At 44.3% G+C, this 19918-nt stretch overlaps 1 protein-coding gene across 1 annotated transcript in view; it reads right to left on the minus strand.

Annotated features, from left to right (window-relative positions):
• The window catches only part of SLX4IP (SLX4 interacting protein), a 187365-nt gene that overhangs the window by 5791 nt on the left and 161656 nt on the right, over positions 1-19918 (minus strand). Inside the window, exons 6-7 of the mRNA XM_022556451.2 lie at positions 16795-16883; positions 156-256 (exon numbers count right to left, since the gene is read on the minus strand). Of these exons, the coding sequence (XP_022412159.2) occupies positions 156-256; positions 16795-16883 (190 nt within the window). The remainder of the gene's footprint in view (positions 1-155; positions 257-16794; positions 16884-19918) is intronic.

Below are 19918 nucleotides of genomic sequence, written 5' to 3' on the forward strand. Positions count from 1 at the left end.
GGAGGAAAAGCCAGTCTGTGACTTAGAGTAGGGTCAGCGCCGGAGGGGCTTCTGTGATTAGGGTCCGAGCACTCCTGCTGAATTCTAGACCTCATGTTATGTGCCAACCCATACAGACAGCCCAGAGGGAGGAAAAGGAAACTCATGGGACCTACAGGTCTTGCAGAGCGTTTCTCCTGAGCTCTGCGCCAGGAGGAAGCGGCCTCTCCACGCATGCAGCACGATCCTCCGACGCTCCTTGGAGAGCTCTTCCCGGCTATTCCAAAAGATAACAAAAGTTCAACCAGAAATCTATTAGCTGAACAGGAGGAAAAACAGTTCCACTCCAAATGCCCCGGTGAACAGATTTCATTTGGTGAGGACTGGATGTAACTACGTCATGTTAAGCTTTTCTAATGTTTTTCAGTTTAGAAATTTTGGGTAAATTGTCACTTCCCTTGGCTTCCCAGCACATGTTTCATACATGAATGTGCACCACAAACGTGCAAGATGGTGATTCCAAGACATGTGGGAACTCTCGGCCACTATCTGATATCTCTGTGGCCCTGTGACGACGCCCCAGGGTCAGTAGCCAGGCAGCCGTGTGACTGTGGGCCTGACCTTCCGGAGAGGCCTGGTGGCACAGTGGTCTGTACCCTGATTAGCCTCAGAATTCTTACATTTTCTCTATTGACAAAAATGCAAAATATGGCTTTTGCAATACTCAAGACAGTGTCGAGTTAAGCCTTTCAATACGGGTACTTTGAAAACTGGAGTTTGTAATCTTGGTTACTAAAAAACTGGGAGGTTTTTTTTTTTCCTTAAACTGACAGCACTAACGTGGTTTTAGATAATTCTTAGGTAATCTATCTATCTATCCTTATATATTCCCATGGAAGCTTCATAAGGAAGCAATTTAAAAACGTAAAAACCTCCCAACCATCACCAACACTGACCCATTTCTTACTTTTGGAAAGTTGTTTCCTTTTTGTTAGCATGTAGATCATTCAGAAAACGCGTTAACTTCTTTTATTTTCTGGTACACTTCTAAGTACCCTTCTCCAGCCAATTCCACAGTAAAATGTTGCTGCTTCAAGGAATGGTGTTGGTAAGGTACCAGTAGGTCCTAGCTTTAGACCTACACTGGAATTAAGAATGACAGCCCCGGAGAGCCTGGTAGGCGGCAGCCATCAGCGTGATGCCCGGGTGTCCCACAGAGCGATGCCATGAGCTTCGTACAACCACTGCCCTGCGCCACTAAGTACCAGCCTTTAGCTCTCACTAACTCTGCCTATGGTTCAGACCTGGACCAATGTCACTCAGAGTCATGTCCAGTTATGACCCAAGTCAGTTTGAAGAGTCAGTGAATAGAATACAATAGGTTTTATTGGATTATACTGCATTTTGATGCTTGTCCCTTTTCTTTTCCCTAAGACTTACTAGATGACTAAAAAGGACTAGTTTAAAAGTTAAATGACAAGAGAGAGAGATTGAGATTTATGTGTGAAACACTTCTAAACATGCCCTATAAGTACAGTAGATCTCCCCCTTACAACCACACCCTGTAAGTGCTGTATTTTCAGAGCTGAACAATTAACATAAGGAGCATGAGTCAGGCTTTGAACAACTCTGTGGGAACCAGAAAGCCTTTTGCTATTAGGAATGATGTAAATTCCCCAAGGCTGGAAGAAGTCCACAATGGAGGCAGACAGGGTCATAAATAACAACAACGGATACGGCACAGGCCACATAACATACGATGCTGTGATAGTGACACTCTTTGCATCTCATACTCGATTCAACCGCTGCCTTAATTTATTTATATATATTTTTAAGCTTAGAGAGCACTCTGCATTTCCTATGGGAACTTCAAAAACATCTCTAAAAAACACAGGACAATCGACTCTCCTCCCGAAGTCCTCTGACAACAAACAATGGGGGAAATGTCCTTGGAAGAAAACAACAACAGAAAGAGTGACAGTGTGACAGAAGGAAATGTCTAGCTCAAAACGTACAAAACCTGTGACTTCGTGTTTTAAAAAAAAAAAAAGAAAGAAGGAAAGAAAAGAAAAAGAACAAAGAAAAAGGTGAGGCAGGGTCTCCCGCTTCCAAATTAAAACCACATTTGGCAATTTGTTGAAGGAGGCATATTTACATTTGTATGAAGACTGGGTGGGCAGGGGAGAAAAGAGATTAGACTCCTTCAGCCCTTGAACTGTCAGATCTCATTAGAAATCTCTCACTCTTACATTTTAGGGTTAATTCACTCCCCTTTGTCACTAAATCGCAGCCTCCTGGTGCCCCCCAAACAAGTATCTCAGAGGAAGCAGCTACCACCTCGGAGCAGGACTTCCCAAGGGACTTGTCCTGATTACTAATGGCTTCTCACATCTGGCATCAAAATGCAACCGTGGCTTATACAGAAGCAAAAGTCTTAAGGCTGAGGTGGCAAGTGCCTCCAGGACTTACCCGGATGACACTGCTGCTTTTCAGATTCTGTGTGACTAACGACCCTGACATCTGCAAAGAATACAGACAAACCCAACATATTCAAGAAGGCTACGGGCAGGCCATCCAAAGTCCAGAGTGAGCACTGCACGGGGACTCAGGATTTAAGAAACAGGTTAACCAAGAGGATTGCTATGGGTCATCATCAATCATCAATGATTCTTCACAACCTGGACGCTAGCTCTGAGTCTAGCTAAGGAAGAAAATGCTGCAACTATCTTTCCCTGGTCACCTCTCCCCCCATTTATTTATTTACCTTTGGTAATACTTTGAGGATTTTCGTTTTAAAAATGGCCACCTGTAGGGACTTCCCTGGTGGCACAGTGGTTAAGAATCCACCTGCCAACGTAGGGGACACGGGTTTGATCCCTGACCCGGGAAGATCCCACATGCCGTGAAGCAACTAAGCCCGGGCACCACAACTACTGAGCCTGCGCTCTAGAGCCCGTGAGCCACAAATACTGAAGCCCGCGCGCCTAGAGCCCGTGCTCCACAACAAGAGAAGCCACTGCAATGAGAAGCCCGCGCACCACAACGAAGCGTAGCCTCCGCTCGCCGCAACTAGAGAAAGCCCGCGTGCAGCAACGAAGACCCAACACAGCAAACAATAAATAAATAAATTAAAAATTAAATAAAATAAAAATGTCCACCTGTAAAGGTGTGTCTATATACAGTTCCAGGGAGCAACCAAACCGAAGTGGAGCAAGGCCACCGGCCCCAGAAGTCTAATTAGGGAGATACCCTCCTCGGCAGCTTGAGCAGCCCAGGCAGGCACCCAGAGCAAGGGGTCAGGTCCGCCTCCATTCCTGGGGATGCTCTGGAAACCAGTGGATGCACCATACGTCAAGGACAGCCAAAGCCCATGCGCCCCAGCACAGGTCCAATGGGGAGGCAGAGCAGCTGAGTGTCTAAGTGTGATGGGGGTGGGTATTACCCCCAATGCTGCCTGGTCTGACCTGGGAAACATATTTTAAATTCCTGGACAGAAAGGACTACAAAGAGAATACCCACCAGAATGAGCTGGGTTGAAATGTAGTTAGAAATACTAGTGGATGTTCAAGTTACAAAGCAAGTTGCAATTGTGGATAAATCAAGGATTTATTCACTCCACAGTGACTTACTGAGTACTACTTTTGAACAGAACACTGTTGGATTAATGAGGGATGGGGAGTGAAGGTGGCCTAAAAGAGACATTAAAAATACCAGCTCTTAAGTTTATATCCTCCTCAAGGAGTCCATAAAACATACCCAGGCCTCCCAAAGGCTAGTGGGAAGATTAGCTGTTATCAGAGGCATAGAGGGAGCTTTTCAAATATATTGATTCTTGGGACCCATCCCTGGAAGTTCTGAGTCACAAGATCTGGGGTGGGGCTAGGAGATCTATATTTAGGCTCCCAGGTGATTCAAGGACTACTGATGTGCATGAAACAAAGCTCAAGAGAGCAGAGCAGCAGGTACACAAATGTAAACACCAAGGCAGCATCGGACAGAGAGCGGCCCAGGTATGCAGCATCAAAATCACCTGGGGAGGGCTTCCCTGGTGGCGCAGTGGTTGAGAGTCCACCTGCCGATGCAGGGGACACGGGTTTGTGCCCCGGTCCGGGAAGATCCCACATGCCGTGGAGCGGCTGCACCCGTGAGCCACGGCCGCTGAGCCTGCGCGTCCGGAGCCTGTGCTCCGCAATGGGAGAGGCCACGTCAGTGAGAGGCCCGCGTACCGCAAAAAAAAAAAAAAAAAAAAAAAGAAAAAAAAAATCACCTGGGGAGCTTGTTCAAAAACATCCAGGATTCTACCCCAGAATCTATTGCATTTGGGTTTCGGGGCTGAGGGGGTGGCGGGATCAGGACACGCACATTTTAGCAAGTTCCCCAGTGATTCTGATACCCGGCAGAGTTAATAAACTTCTGTTGTTAGGGGCATGGAATTGAAAACCAAGCAGAGTCATCCAATCAGGCACCACTGAACTCTGCACCAAGCATTGTCTGAGGTCCTTGTAGAGACGGACATGGACCCACAGAAAATGTTCTTCCTCTCATGGAGTCTCCATCCCAGTGGGGAAGACAACAAACAAAAAACCATACAATGTCAGGTGGTAATGATGTTATGAGGAGAAGTGAACCTCTAAAGGGTTGCTGGGGTGCAGTTTTACATATGGTGGTCAGGGAAGGCTATGGGAGGTAACAAGGTAAGCTCTACCCACAGACCTGAGTGGAGGATGGGCCACACAAGCACCTGAGAAGAGCATTTCAAACCTGGGGAGGGGTCAGGGAGCAGGTAAGAGGTGTGTGTGTGTGTGTGTGTGTGTGTGTGTGTGTGTGTGTGTGTGTGTGTGTGTGTGTGTTGATGATGGTAAGGCCATTGGAAGGTTCCAAGAAGAAAAGTGACTTGGTATTTTAAATGGATCACCTTGGGTATAACAGAGGGACAAGTGTGGAAGCAGGGAGATCAGTGATGAGGATACTGCAATGGTCCATTCAAGGGTGGTGGGTCTTGGAGGAGGCAGGTGGTGGTGAGAAGTAGTCTGACTGGAAATACAATTTGAAGGGAGACCCAACAGAATAAGCTGATGGCTTGGATATAGAGAGTGAGCAGAAGAAAAAAGTCGAGGATAACTCCATGATCCGTGCTTTAGACAACTGGACGAAGGAAGTCACCCCTTACCAATACAGGAAGTACTGGGGGCGGGGGCGGCCTTGGGGAAGTTAAACTGAGAAATGCATTTTAGGTATGTAAGCTTTAAGAGCTGTCCTGGATGAAGAATGGAGATGCTGAGCAGGTGGCTAAGCTACAGCTTCTAGGAAGAGAGAGTTCTGTCTGCAGACACAAAGCTGGGAAGTCCACAGAGACGGTATTTAAAGGCATCTGTCTGGACGAGCTCTGGTAGGAGTGAGTTTGGACGAGAAAAAAGAAGTTGAGAAGACGAGGATTCAGGAAAGAAGACTAAAAGGGAATCGTTAGTGAGGAAAGAGAAGAGTCAACATAACATGGTGTCCCTGGAGGCAAGAGGAGAAATGGCTTCGTTAAAAGTGACAACCGTGTCAAAAGCTACTGAGCCTTCAGGAGTGAAAACTGACCAGTGGAAGGTGACTTGACGAAAGCTATTTTTGGTGAAGCGCTGGGACCCAAGCATACCTGGAATGTGTCCAAGAGTGAAGTGGAGGCAGAGTGGAGACCAGCACTCTCCAGTGGAGATATGACCTGTGCTGTACAGGTGACTTTAAATCTTCCAGGGACCCATGAAAAAGTAATAGGAAACTGGTGACATTAGACTTCAATAATGCATTATTCAACTCCAAATGTTACCTTTAAAACGCGTGATCCATATACAATTATTGAGAGAGTTTATATTTTCGTACTGCCTTTGAAGTCTGGGGTGGATTCTACACTTCTAGTATATCATTTCTGACCGGCCACACTTCAAATGCTTAATAGCCAGATGTGGCCAGTGGCCACAGTACTGGCCAGCATGGGTGCGGACAATGCTTTTGGAGAGTTCTGCAGTAAAGGGGGAGCAGAGAAACTGGGTGGTAGCTGGACTGGGCACGGTGGGTAATGGAGGGTGAGTCTGGGATGACTCTGCAACAGGCATATTTGGTGGGATGTGATCAGCCACCATGTGTCAACCTGCAACTGAGTTCCAGGCACTGTTTCAGAAGCTTTGCATGTATTCACCAATGACACCCTCAAAACAACTTGGGGAGGCAGGGAGTTTTCTTATTACCGCACCGCATTCGTGGACAAGCGGCACGAATGCAATCCCACTGCTCATCGGACAGCATGGCTTCTTGGGGACATGTTGCTGCCAGTCCCCTGGCACCTGGCTGCAGGCCCCCAGGATATCAGTATCAGTCCAGGGTGGATAGATCCTGGGGGCCATGATGTCAGCTGACCCTGTGTGGGCACCAGTGTCACAGCTCAGGCCAGCTACTGCCTGCCGCAGCCTGGTGCACGGGCCCCCCTTACAGCCCTGGGTGGAAGGTATGGCAGAAGTTATCCCGCCAAACTCTTGTTTCCAGGATTGTAGAACATTCAGCCAGATACGAAGGCAGTAACGGGAGAAGGGGAAAAAAAAAGATCCTCAGTGCTGTTAAGATTTTTCTCACAGAAGCACTTAATGCAGTAACATGGTACTCTCAGTCTTTATCTTTTGAGAGTTGGATCTATTTTCTCATGGTTATATACATGAGTTTCTTCTGATTCTGTTTTGTTTACTCCAAATGAAAACAGCTAATAACCCAACCAGGATATTTTAAAAGTAATCCATAGAATATTAGAATACATAGCCGTTAAATCACATTCATAATGTGACTGTATCTGAATTCCTTGTGATCACATCTGCTCAGAACGACACACCCAGAATTGATCACATCAGGTTAACGCTCCTGGGATGCAAGGTGGAGCACAGAGGTGAGGGGGACAGAGGCCAAGGAATGGCACCACTTGGTGGCTTGTCCCAGAGCCAGTTCCTTAAGCCCCTCATAGTTGGTTCATGATTGTTTGGGGAATTTAAATGCAGCAAGAGGTATGAAACACACTTTGGAAACTGGAAAGCATTGAGCACGTTTTCTTGACATTGTTGTGAAAGAAAATCTGACACCTGCGCAGACCACATGGGTTTATAAGAAGGCGAAGGATGCTTTGCATCTGTAGGAAACTTACATGATTAAATTCTTTCCCCACATCTCACTGGGGCCTCACTGAGTATTTGGCAGACAGGTAGTGTCCCTATTTGACAGAACGAGACCCAGGAGATTAAGTGTCTAAGGCCACACATTTAGCTGGGGGCAGGATTGAGTCGAGAAGGCCTGGCCCTGGTGCAGCACTCTCCCCACTGTGCCCAGGGGGTCAATTTGCCATCTTGGTTAGAGATGGAGACGGAGGAAGAGTACAGAACACTGAGCCCAAAGTCCGTGGGTCCAGCTTCCCTAGGTCATTATCTCACTGTGGCATCTAGACAAGCCCCTTATCTTCTCTGAACATCAGTTTCCTCGTCTATTTTTAAAAACAGGGGGGGAGGTGATAATAGCTATATAGTGGGCCCTCACCCATCTCCTGGAAACAATACACAGATTTTCTTTTAGGGAGTCATGTCCCCACTGTCCATCCAAAGTCCATGCCTTTCAGGAGGACCCATCTCCAAGCCTGACTCCAGAAGTGGGCCTGTGAACCAGGCCAGGCGAATCGGAGTTCAGAATTCATGAGCCTCATAGAGATGCATGGGCTACAGTGGCCCAGGAAGGGGCCTGCTTTCTTTTCCCATGAACCTGCAGCCACCAGGACCAACCACCACATGGAGGCTGACCATGAAGCCAAACAGTGGAAGGCAATGCCAACAGATGGTGAGAAACAGTCCTGATGGAAGTCTCTGTTCTCTGATCTCTGGGCTTTTGAGGCACATGAGCCAAAAACCTCCCTCTTCTTCCTAAGCCATTTAGAGCTGGCCTTCCTGTCCCTTGAAAACTAAAAGGTTCAAGACTGACACCATCTCTTCTCAGGTTTGTTGCACTTAACAAGTTATTGTATGTGACAACACTCGGCAAAACTAAAAGCCTTTTGCAAACAATAAAAGCAGCACAAAGGTAATATATTATCAGCTTATGTGGGGGGAGGGGCAAATACTAATATTAAAGTAAAAACCTGGAACTACTTTCAGTTCTTCATGACCTTGTAACAATAAGGCAGAAAGAAAAGTTCTCCTCCTAGTTCAGTGTGATGCCTGATGACTTCCAGGAGTGTCAGCATGGTGAAATGTGACCTGACACAAAAGGAGCTGCTCACAGAAAAGCAGCCCAAGTAGAGCCTGAAATACGACAGTGACCACAGTCTTAGACGGTGACGCAACCTGGTCATGCAGAAACCACACGTCTTAAAATGAAGAGGTCTCTCTTTCCCAAATTTGACTTCTAAGATTTTCTTAAACTATTTGATATTTAATAAGTGAAGGAAGTGAAAAGGACAAAACAGATGGGACAGAGTAGTCACAAACAATTAAAAGAAAGTATAGAAACATACATGTGTGCATTGGCTCAAAGGAACCAAAGCAAAAAGAGGTACATGAAAAGGAAAGTGGTATCTCAAGAATCCCACCATGGCCTGAAGGCGTTTTTCTCTGCAGGTGATAACGATGGAGGATGTCTGTACTGAGATGCCGCAGACAAAGCACTCGGTATAGGGACCAGTCCTCATGAGACACCCACCAGGCAGACATGACCTCCCCTAACACAGAGATGAGGAAAGTGACACCCAAGAGGCCATGCCATCTGCCCAATTCCCAAGGGACAAGCCTTTGCGCTTCACTAGGGTCCTCTGGCCCCCAGGCCCTCCATCTCTCTGCCCTCCCACGAAAGGACAAGTCTCTAAGGGGAAGAGGAGCACAGCCTTGCTGGTGATGCTGCCAATTGGGTTAGCAGCAGATACCCTAAGGTACCCTAGTGTTTTTTTTTTTTTTTTTTTTTTTTTTTTTTTTGCGGTATGCGGGCCTCTCACTGTTGTGGCCTCTCCCGTTGCGGAGCACAGGCTCCAGACGCGCAGGCTCAGCGGCCGTGGCCCGCGGGTGCAGCCGCTCCGCGGCATGTGGGATCTTCCCGGACCGGGGCACGAACCTGTGTCCCCTGCATCGGCAGGTGGACTCTCAACCACTGTGCCACCGGGGAAGCCCCCCTAGTGTGTTTTTTAAAAATAATTTTTTTTTAAGTTTTCATTCCTTCTGAATTGATGACTGTGAAACTATCTTGTGCAGATCTAGGGAAGTACCAATAAAATAGCTGAAAAGAATGTTAACCTGAAAATGAAATCAGTGAAAAAAAAAATCAAGGAAGTGATCTTGCAGGAAGTACACATTTCATAGGGATTTTCCAGTGTACACTTACCTAACCCTCGAGAACCTAAAAATAAATCCTAAACAGCCTTGGGCCCCACAGTTGAGTCTCTGGTGCCACACAACTGTGAGAAAACTTGGGTGCTTGAAAGAATTTGTAGGTTTGGGACCAGTGCTTCTTAAGAAGGGAGAGCACTCACTGACCACTCTGAGAATTGAAGAGAGCTATTTCACTCTGGCCAGAAAAACATAAAAATACATACCACTCTTTAAAAAAATTTCAGATAATTCATGAATCATAGGTTAATAATGCCCAGTTTAAAAGTTGAAGGGAAATAGCTGTGAAAAATAGAGAGAAACTTAATGGCAATTACCCCAGGCAGAACTACCCCAACCCTTGGAGGTCTCCTTATTCAAAAATACCTTCCCTCAGAGGCCTGTGGTTGAAAAATGCCAACACCCACAGGAAGGTTGCCAGCCCATCGTTCGTGGTGGTGATCTTTTCCCTGACATCTCCCATGGCCAAGCTTGTGGGTCTGGACAGGATGGGAGAGGAGAGAGGTGGGTAAATGTGCAGGGCAGCCAGGCAGGTGGCAGGACTGGCCAGGGAGGGCCCACTGTGGCCCTGGTTGCCGGTGGGAAGAGGCGTGAGAGTCAGAGCAAAGACACCACAGATGACTGTCTGATTTCACAATTCTGCTCAGAACTGGCCCTCTGCCCAGGGATGCAGAAGGAACAGCTCTTCCCATCTCCCTCAGACACAGACAGGGAGACCCCCTTTCCAAGTCTCCAATCTCATGATAATGACAGACTTCTGTGGACTCGTCTGGGAACCTCGCCCCATTTATGGCATTGCTTCCTTGGGAAAATGAGCACCGAATTCTAAATCATCTGTGTACTAGTGAACTTTCCCAACATAATCCCCTTGCACGTCGACTCCGTCTGTGCTATCGCCGTGGGTGTTCTCATGGCCGTGTGGCTTTTAGGAAGTTGGCCTGAGAGATCTGCTGGTTCCCAGCTCCTCTGTACCTCAGAGCAGTGACTGGGTCCTTCCTCCAAAGCAATGTCTCACTGGGAGTATACCGGCAGCTACTGGAAATGAAAGGCGTTTTAACCGGTGGTCTCTACTCTACCTCCTCCTCCCCTGGATGGTGGTTAACAGAGCTCCTGCAGGAGGTCTTGAGTTTACGCTCTTGTTGTATCCCTTTGTCCGTCACTGACTTGCTGCCAAAATGGGGCTTTGTCACTTAACTCTTTGGTACTCCAGTTTTCATAGCTGCAAAATGAAGCTGGGTTGGCAAATGGAGATGAAAAATGAGAGTGCTGAGCTTCTTGAGAAAATCACATGTGCAAGTATTTTTCTCATTTCTGGCACAGGGGGTAAGGTGTTTAGCTATCTGCTACTCTGGTGTTAATGGCATTTAAATTAACTCCTCTTTGGGGAAGAATGGGAATGATGGTGATAATAACAATTAATATTGCATTGGCCCTTTAGAGTTTACATTTTCATATTGATCATCTCACTTGATCCTTGGGAAGGCTTGCATGGCAGGCATCACTTTTACTTCTGCTTAATAAGTCTGGGGATGGATGCTCCAAGAAGCGAAATGACTTGTCCAAGGTCATCAAGTGAGTGAGGGGAGAGAAAGTGGTCAAAGTCAAGTCTTATAATTTCACTTGATTCCTTTTTCGCTTGTTCTATTCCCTGCCACGTTTTGCTTAATTCAATCGATCATCTAAGTAGTCATGAAAGGGAGATTATAGGCCTCTCACAGGAAAGGTACATTATGGGGAAAAGGCACAAAGGATTAGAGGCCCCAGATACATCCTATTCTAACTTACCCTATCTAACTATTCTAACCGAGATACGTCCTACCCTAACTTATCTATTCTACCTGTTCTAACTCAGCAAAGGGAAGGTTCCTTTGGAGGGCTGGAGATGGGGGCCAGGAGACATCTCGTTCACAAGGACTGCTGGCTAATCATTTGGGAGAATTTTATTATTAGGAAGGGAGAACAAAACCTCAGTTTACTGTAACATACAAGCAAAGGATAGTTGATCTTAAAAGAAAATGATTGCCCCTGAGAAAAAATTTTCTTATGATCTCTGTCATTGCCTAGAAAAACTATTCTAGACAGACCAGACCAACCAAGAGCATCTTCATCGCCCGCGGCTCCTGCCCTGAAGCATTTTCATTAGCATCATCCACCTGCCAGTCCACACAAGGGATGCCGCTATAGTTCCCATCCTTATCCAGCCCAACCACAGGCCTGGCTGAGGACACAGACACCTACCACACAGCAAAAACGTCACGTAATTGAAAAGTAAATGATAAACTCACTGAAAGTTATTTTCCTTACTACGTAAGAAGTTTTTATATAGTAAGGAGTTTGTGAAATACAAAAATACCAATAGAAAAACTGACATAAACAGACAATTCACAAATGAGTGGGTCCTAGTTAAAATAAGTACAGACCAAGCTTAGTTATCAAGTATGAACTACAGAGGAGTACAGACTAGATCATTAACAGAGGTTATCTTTGGGTTGGGAGTTGTGGGTAATTTTTAGTTTCTAAAATCTTTTGTACAATGAACATGTACAATTTTGGTAAGCAGTTATTAAGTAAAAAACTAAGCTCAGAACACTGTGGGAAATGCAAAATATGGAAATGACCTCTTCCCACTCAAGGAAATTTGCCTAGTGCTACAGGAATCTCTTGTCAATGGCTTCCATGTAATTTACCACTAGCATTGTTTAGGAAATACAATAAGATAAGAAGAATGGATTCTTAAAGTCTACGATACAGTAAGAAAAACCTAGAAAAATCATCCACTACTTATTTAATTTTTTTGGTACAAAAAAAAGAGTTCCTCTCTTGAATGATCTGTTTTAAACTTACGCAGAAGTTTCCTCAAGGAAGCTAAATAATTCTGTCATGAGGGTACAGAAGTTAGTGCACAGTCAAATTGTTGTTTATTTCTTCTAGTCTAAAAACTTAAGGACTGAAATGTTTCCTTATAATTTCTATTTATCTTTCCTAAGATTAAACTATAACTCTCCACTGAAATTTTTTTTTTTTCAATCACAATTTTTAAAGCTGTGAGTAAAATGCTCTTTTGTGCAAAATCATTTTGTGGTTTTTATTTAGCTACATTTTCATCTGCTTTCTCTGATAGAAATTCAGTGTGAGAAAGTATTTTTGAGATAATCTGATACCCTCCCCCTTGACTGAGAGGAGGGCTAATAAGGCCCACAGAGGTTCAGTTACGCACAGCTGAGAAATATGACAGCCGAGCTAAAAATAACCGAGGCTAGGGCAGTTTATTGCTTCTTTAGACTCATTTGCATTTCAGTTTTATACTCATAAACTAGAAGGAGGATTCTCTAACATTAAACAGTAGCTTGACTTAAGAGAAGTGTTCAGTTTAGTGCTGAAATATTGTCTCTTGTCAGGGCGTGCCAGCAATCCTTCCACTCTGGGCGAGGGCCTAGCGCTTTCTGAAGAATCTTAACAGCTGTTTTCACAGCTTGGCCACAAATCAAATGAAGGTGAGGCAGAGCTTCTGAATATCTTAACGTACACATCCATTTTTCTGCAGCTCTAGTGCTAAATGCCATTTTTAATTTCCCAAACAATCACAGACTTTTACAGCTTAGGTTTAAAAGAAAGTAACTTAGAATTTTGGACTTCCCTTCCCGAATTGTAGAGAGCAGCTGAATGAACCATTAAAGTGCAGAACGGGTACGTCTTTAAGAAAAAAGGAGGCTCTATTAGAATTACAACTTTTAGGTCACCTGGGTCACCTTCACTACCCTTGATCTGCCAGACTGTAAGCTCCTTGAGGGCAAGAGCACTGTTTTTCTTTTTCTTTGTTTCCCCAGTGCCTACCAGAGCTCCTGGCACACAGCCAGTACTCAGGAAACTATGTTAAAATGTGATGGTGAGAGCAGATGGGAAGGTCTCCAGAGACTAGGAGGCGCTGTAACCAGTGTTCTATGAGACAGCAGCTTTGTGTTGACTCTGAAATGTCCCAGATATATACAGAGTTCTGTGATTATTTACACAATAAAGTTATTACTTTGGAAAGTAAAGCTATGACTTTGGCTATGTTCGTTATTTCTTTAATAAAGGAATGATAAAATGATAAACAATTTTAAATTTCCCAAAGCCCCCCTGGGCTTTACATCTAAAGAAGAAAGCAGTCTTTACGTGGGGACCTGGGTTTGTAAACACGAAAGAAAACATTTGCTGGAACGGGATACACTGAGCACCATACAAATTTACTTTCTGCTCTTAGTATTTCTAGGGAAAAGAAGGTGAAGGGAAAACAAAACTATGAAACTAAAGGTAAAATCTTGCAAAAAGGTTTCCCAGCTCCATTTCTAGCAATAGGTCCCAAACTTAGGCTATAAGGGCTTCAAGATTTCTTATGAGAAACTGTAGTAAGAAAAATACAATGACTCATCTCGTAATAATGCCCTTTCTTCCCAAAGTACACATCATGATTCCCACATCCCTGGCACATGGGCACTCAGGGCAGAGCTATTGCAACAACACGGAGCACCTCCCCGCATGGAGTCCCTCGTGCACGGGGGTGTGCGTGTGACAGACCTCCATGCACGAGGGGCTCCATGCGGGGAGTCCCTCGTGCACGGGCGTGTGTGTGTGACAGACCTCCGTGGTGCTGGGGGGCAGCACTGACTGCACTCGTTCTGCCCCCAAAGGAGGGGGATTACTCCCTCTGGGCCGCCTGATCAGGAACAGTGGTTCTTTTGTGCGGCCACCTTTAGGAACCTGGGAGCTGAGTGCATCTGGCTTCTCTGTGTCCAGGCGGAGCAGCTCTGAAGAGGCACTCGCAGATTTCCTAGCTGACTATTATTTAGACACTGAGGATCGAGGAAAGGAAAGGAAAGGAAAGGGAAAAAGGCAGGAGAAAAGGCATCTCTACTCAAGGCAACAGCACGAGTAAAAGGCGCCCTGGCTGCTGCCCAGGTACTGACTCACCGCCATCACTTCCGTGGCTGGGGAAGAGGGAGTTCAGTAAACAGTTATAGGAAAAATAATTGACATTTATACCAAAGAAGTACCTCTGATACAGCTGCTCAGGAAGCCCATTCTCCAGGCCTCGCTCAGTCAGACATTCCTGGAGAGTAACTACCAAGAGAAAATGAGACGGATCCGGCCCTTTGGTGAGTATCAGTGTAAACTGATAAAAGAATTTGAAGCTTTAAGAAATGTAAGGAAGTTCAAGGGATACTCAGAGGAGAGCCAGACCTCACTGGCTTTGAGCATCTGAGAGAGAGTAAGAATAACGGAAGTAACTTTGCCTTCTCTCTGGCAGAAGGCAATTCTGGGAGGGAAGGATTGTTTATTGATCCTTAAGTAGCTGAGACTGGAGGGATCTGCAGACATCAAATATCAATGAGGACAGAGTCCATGGCACTTGTAATGGAAGGACTGTGGCCTTGGCTGGACGGGCCATTTGTGGGAGAGAGGGCCCTCTGCTTGACCTGGGTATGTTATCAGTTCTGGGGCAAGGAGCTTGAGGAAGCGGTGGACAGGCCTGTGAGGAGGGGCGCTGTACAGGCAGGCTGGCCACGCAGAGGGGTGCACGGAGCCTGTGCCTGGGATGGAGCCATCTGGCAGTGCCAGGTGTTAGTTGACTTGTATACGTGTGGCTGGGAAAGTGTGTATGTGAAGGATGGTCAGAGGTGGGGAAAAGGGAAGCTCAAGAGACAGAGACTGACTACATCTAAAGAGAAGCACTCCAAACAGTGAAAGATCCTCATGATGTAAATGGCACTTTTCTCATAAGCTAATGTGGTTAAGTCTGACACTGTTATCCCTGGATATCAGAACATTTTGAATATGAGAACACGGAACTGGCTCATGCAAAAGGCTCAGACCAGTCAACTTTTCAGAATGACAATTCTTAACATTTAGGATGTCCTCCAGATTATAAGATTTATATGACAGCAGCTATAGGAAACTTACATCTGTATAAATACCAGTGCCCCTAAGGAGGATAATATTTCATTTGTATGGAGATATTTTAACTCATCCTTAATAATTTAAAATATTACATATTAATATAACATTATCATACAAGATCTAATTTCTTCTGTATTCCATCTGAAAACAGTAGTACTTTGTGGTACAATTAATTGTTGTTTTCTCAAACCACAAATCAATTTCTTCATTGGTCTGAGAATCAGTTAAGCTATATTACATTATAGTTGTTTGCCAACAGCATTACGACTTTAGTATTTATTAATTTACTAAGATAACTCAACATCCTACAAATACTTCACAAATAAACTTTCAATACTTTTCACCAGATTTGCCCCATTTATTTCACTTAATGTGTATACTTAGCATTTAATTGATAGATGAAATACGGGTCCCACTGGCTTTTCTGAAGGGCTCATCTGTTACAGACGAAGGTATCTAAATTTAAATCTGCATTCTCTGCTCTTTACTTTTGCTGGGTCTCTGTTCACCCTTTTAGTCTCTAAAACACTTTTCCTATGTATTTATTTAAGATAAGAAGCTGGTTTTAGACCATGTGGGCCAAATTTCAAATGGATTAAAAAATAATAAACATAAGGGATAACCTAATATCCCTATAAATTATTTTAGAAGCATAATAATCATGTCATACTTCATGCCCACGTTTAACGTCTGCTAGATTTTTTTCCCTCTTTGTTAAAGTTTCAAGTCACAAGTCCAAGTCCAAAAATATGAAAAAAAAAATTGGTACAGAGGTAAGTTCTGATAGATTGAGCTGTGACTGCAGCAAGATACACACACACACACACACACACACACACACACACGCACACACGCATGCACACACACACCAAGGAGACTCTCAAACGTATATGCTAAGCTTGAAAGACAAAGCTGTAAACTATAACATTAGGAGTGAATTTTCAGTATCCATTTGTCTGCATAGAGAACTCCAGCGAAACAGAAATAGGACTGATGGAGCTCAAAACTTAGCACGAGAAAAGAGAGAGAAAACAAACCCTATCAGCTAAGAAATAACACACTGGGGAAAAGTACTGGTTCTCATGAAAACGTCAGTGATTCACCATGGAATAAAATTCAAAGGCCACTGACCCCAATGAAAGCTTCTACTGGAAACGTGGATTTTGCTTCATTTCATTTAAAGAATGCTTTATATTTCATTTAAATACTATCATAAGCATTTTCACAGTTTTTGTGATATGTTTCCTCATTTTTGTATTGCTATGGAAGAGATACTACTGATCATGCTAAATTTTCAAGGGGTCTTCAAGAAAAGAAGCAGCACATCAATTAATCAATATTATCATGCAAAACAGGTAAGACTTTTTGGTCCCTTAAAACATGCACTGAGGGCTCAAGAGCTGAATGAGAATAGACGACAATCTCTTTTCTATTTTTCATAATAACTCATCATTTAAGCAGATTTATTTGCTTACAGAATTTTTTTCATACGTACCAACTCTTCACTCTGACTTGCCAAAAGATCGTGACTGAATGCAAGCTGACTTACGCAGACCACAAATCTGTCGGGAAATACCCGGAGTTCTGTACAAAATGAAGGAAATCACATTACTAAAGGTATCAAAAGACTAAACACAGAAATGCTTGGTCCCAGACTTCTGAGTTACAGCAATAAGCGTGTATGTATCAGACACGTGTCTTCCCCCCTCCCCTCATTTCAGTGTTTGTCATCAATACTGCGGGACAAGCGCAAAGCTCTAGGGATGGCCAAGGAGGCTGCAGATTGGTCCACCTGTGCCCCTGGGCCATCGTATCACATGAAACCCCCAGGCAGGGCCTTTACAGCTTTCCCTCTGTGTCAGTTTGCTGTTTTCTGTTCAGAACTCACATTTAGGAAATAGGGTCAACATTAACTAATGAGTGTTCTGACGTACACGGGAAGATGACGAAAATCTGAAAACGTGACTCGACAATGTTCTTACTAGTTTACTTATCCTCTCCTCGGTCACCTGGTCTTGGAGAGGTTCTCCTACAACTGATCTGAACCAGGCTATGAAAACAGCAGTGTCACTGATCAGGAATTAATGATAAAACTTAAGGAAATGGTTAAATGTGCAATAGTAAAGTTGATACAACAATACCACAGTTGCACTGATCTATTATTACAACTTCTTAAAGCAAAACCACTGACTTCTGGGTGGGGAAGACTGAATGAATCACAGAACCAGACTTCTCAACCCGCAACGAAAGGCCTATAAAGTGGTAAATGCTACTACCTGTGTGCCTCCTTCTCCATCTGTCTGTCCGTCTCTCCATTCATTCATGCAGCCTCCACCTATCTTTGGAGGGATGCTTAGCTGATGTTAACAGTGTACATTCTGGGGGGTGGGGGTGGGAGGCTCTTCTCTCCCCTTCTTTTACTTGGTTGTATTGCCTGAATATTTTTTATAATACATATCATATTTATAACAGAAATAAAGCCATCTTTTTCTAAAAGAGAAAACCTTCCTCTTAGATGTGACCAATTTTTATTATGAGTCATGAAAGTGAAGCCTTTTACATACATTGCACATTTCCAACAACGGATGGCAACGGAGAGCACTGAGGTAGTGACGCAAGCCAAGCGTGAAGGTGTCAGTTACACAGACACACAACTTCTGTACAGTTAACGCCTCACACCACTCGGGGAGGTTAAATGATACCAAAAGGCCTAGCGAGCTGATGTTCCGGGATCTGCTCTCTCCTCACCGGGACCTCTGTTGTCTCCTTGGGGGGGTCACTCTTCTCTATTCCAATTCATTCTACTCAGGGCAAGTGGGGTAGCAGTTCCAACAAGAGCTCCGCTTACCCTGCTCAAAACCCCACCCTGGCTCCTCACCATGCGACCTGCAAACATTCAGTCTCCGCGACTGGGGCCTAACCTGCTATTCTGATCTGACTCCCTCTGGTCCTTCTCATGCAGAAGGGTCTCATGCAGACCCCATTTCAGGGGGTCCAGTGTGTTTAAACTTTGACCCACATGGGTGCTATATCTGGCTAGGTGGCTAGGGTGGACACTGAAAAGGCAGAAAAACAAAGCTAACATAGCAGTTAGTATTTATTCACTAATTCTTCCAATATCTTATTGAGATAAAAGGTAAACAGTCCACTTCCTGCTTTATGGAAGGGGAAACTGAGACTCAGAATTCATTATTTGCACCCCTGCCCCCCAATATCACAATCTTGAAACATAGTTCATTAGTGGATCTGAACTAGAATTCAAAATGATCAGTGCTATCAAATGATTCCTCTCGAAAATAAGAACACTAGGGCTTCCCTGGTGGCGCAGTGGTTAAGAATCCGCCTGCCAATGCAGGGGACACGGGTTCGAGCCCCGGCCCGGGAAGATCCCACATGCTGAGGAGCAACTAAGCCTGTGAGCCACAACTACTGAGCCTGCACTCTAGAACCCGCGAGCCACAGCCACTGAAGCCCGTGCTCCTAGAGCCCGTGCTCTGCAACAAGAGAGACCACTGCAATGAGAAGCTGGCGCACCACAACGAAGAGTAGACCCCACTCGCCACAACTAGAGAAAGCCCACGCACAGCAACAAAGACCCAATGCAGCCAAAAATAAATAAATTTTAAAAAAAGAAGAGAAAAGAAGAATGCTAGAATGGCAGATTTTAAAGAATTTGGTGCCAGGTATTATATAAATAGAAGGCCACTTATGTACCCTTTCACTCTGCTTAGGTTATAACTGAGATTTATATTATGTCAATATTTAAATAAAGTAAAGATTTAAGCAATGGCAGTCCCTACCAGGAAGGGTAGCTAGGCTGTATTTCAACAGATACAAAGTTAACTGGTTTATTTTACTAAGCCAACTGAACAGAGTGGAAGGCCCCACTGTGAGAGTAACACAGTCAACTGACACTTAAAGTTAAGAAAGTGCAGGAGGGTTCCCTTTTCACCACACCCTTTCCAGAATTTACTGTTTCTAGATTTTTTGATAATGGCCATTCTGACTGGTGTGAGGTGATACCTTATTGTAGCTTTGATTTGCATTTCTCTAATAATTAATGATGTTGAGCATCTTTTCACGTGCCTCTTGGCCATCTGTATGTCTTCTTTGGTGAAATGTCTATTTAGGTCTTCCTCCCATTTTGTAATTGCATTGTTTGTTTTTTTGATATTGAGCTCCATGAGCTGTTTGCATATTTTTGGAGATTAATCCGTTGTCTGTTGTTTTGTTTGCAAATATTTTCTCCCATTCTGAGGGTTGTCTTTTTGTCTTGTTTATGGTTTCCTTTGCTGTGCAAAAGCTTTGAAGTTTCATTAGGTCCCATTTGTTTATTTTTGTTTTCATTTTCATTACTCTAGGAGGTGGGTCAAAAAAGATCTTGCTGTGGTTTATGTCAAAGAGTGTTTTTCCTATGTTTTCCCCTAAGAATTTTATAGTGTCTGGTCTTACATTTAGGTCTTTAATCCACTTAGAGTTTATTTTTGTGTATGGTGTTATGCAGTGTCCTAATTTCATTCTTTTACATGTACCTGTCCAGTTTTCCCAGCACCACTTATTGAAGAGGCTGACTTTTCTCCATTGTATATTCTTGCTTCCTTTGTCGTAAATTAGGTGAC

Source organism: Delphinapterus leucas, chromosome 15 (assembly GCF_059928025.1).
Source record: "Delphinapterus leucas isolate spDelLeu-1000000601 "Yukka" chromosome 15, BTC_Dleu_Yukka2, whole genome shotgun sequence".
Classification (NCBI taxonomy): Eukaryota; Metazoa; Chordata; class Mammalia; order Artiodactyla; family Monodontidae; genus Delphinapterus; species Delphinapterus leucas.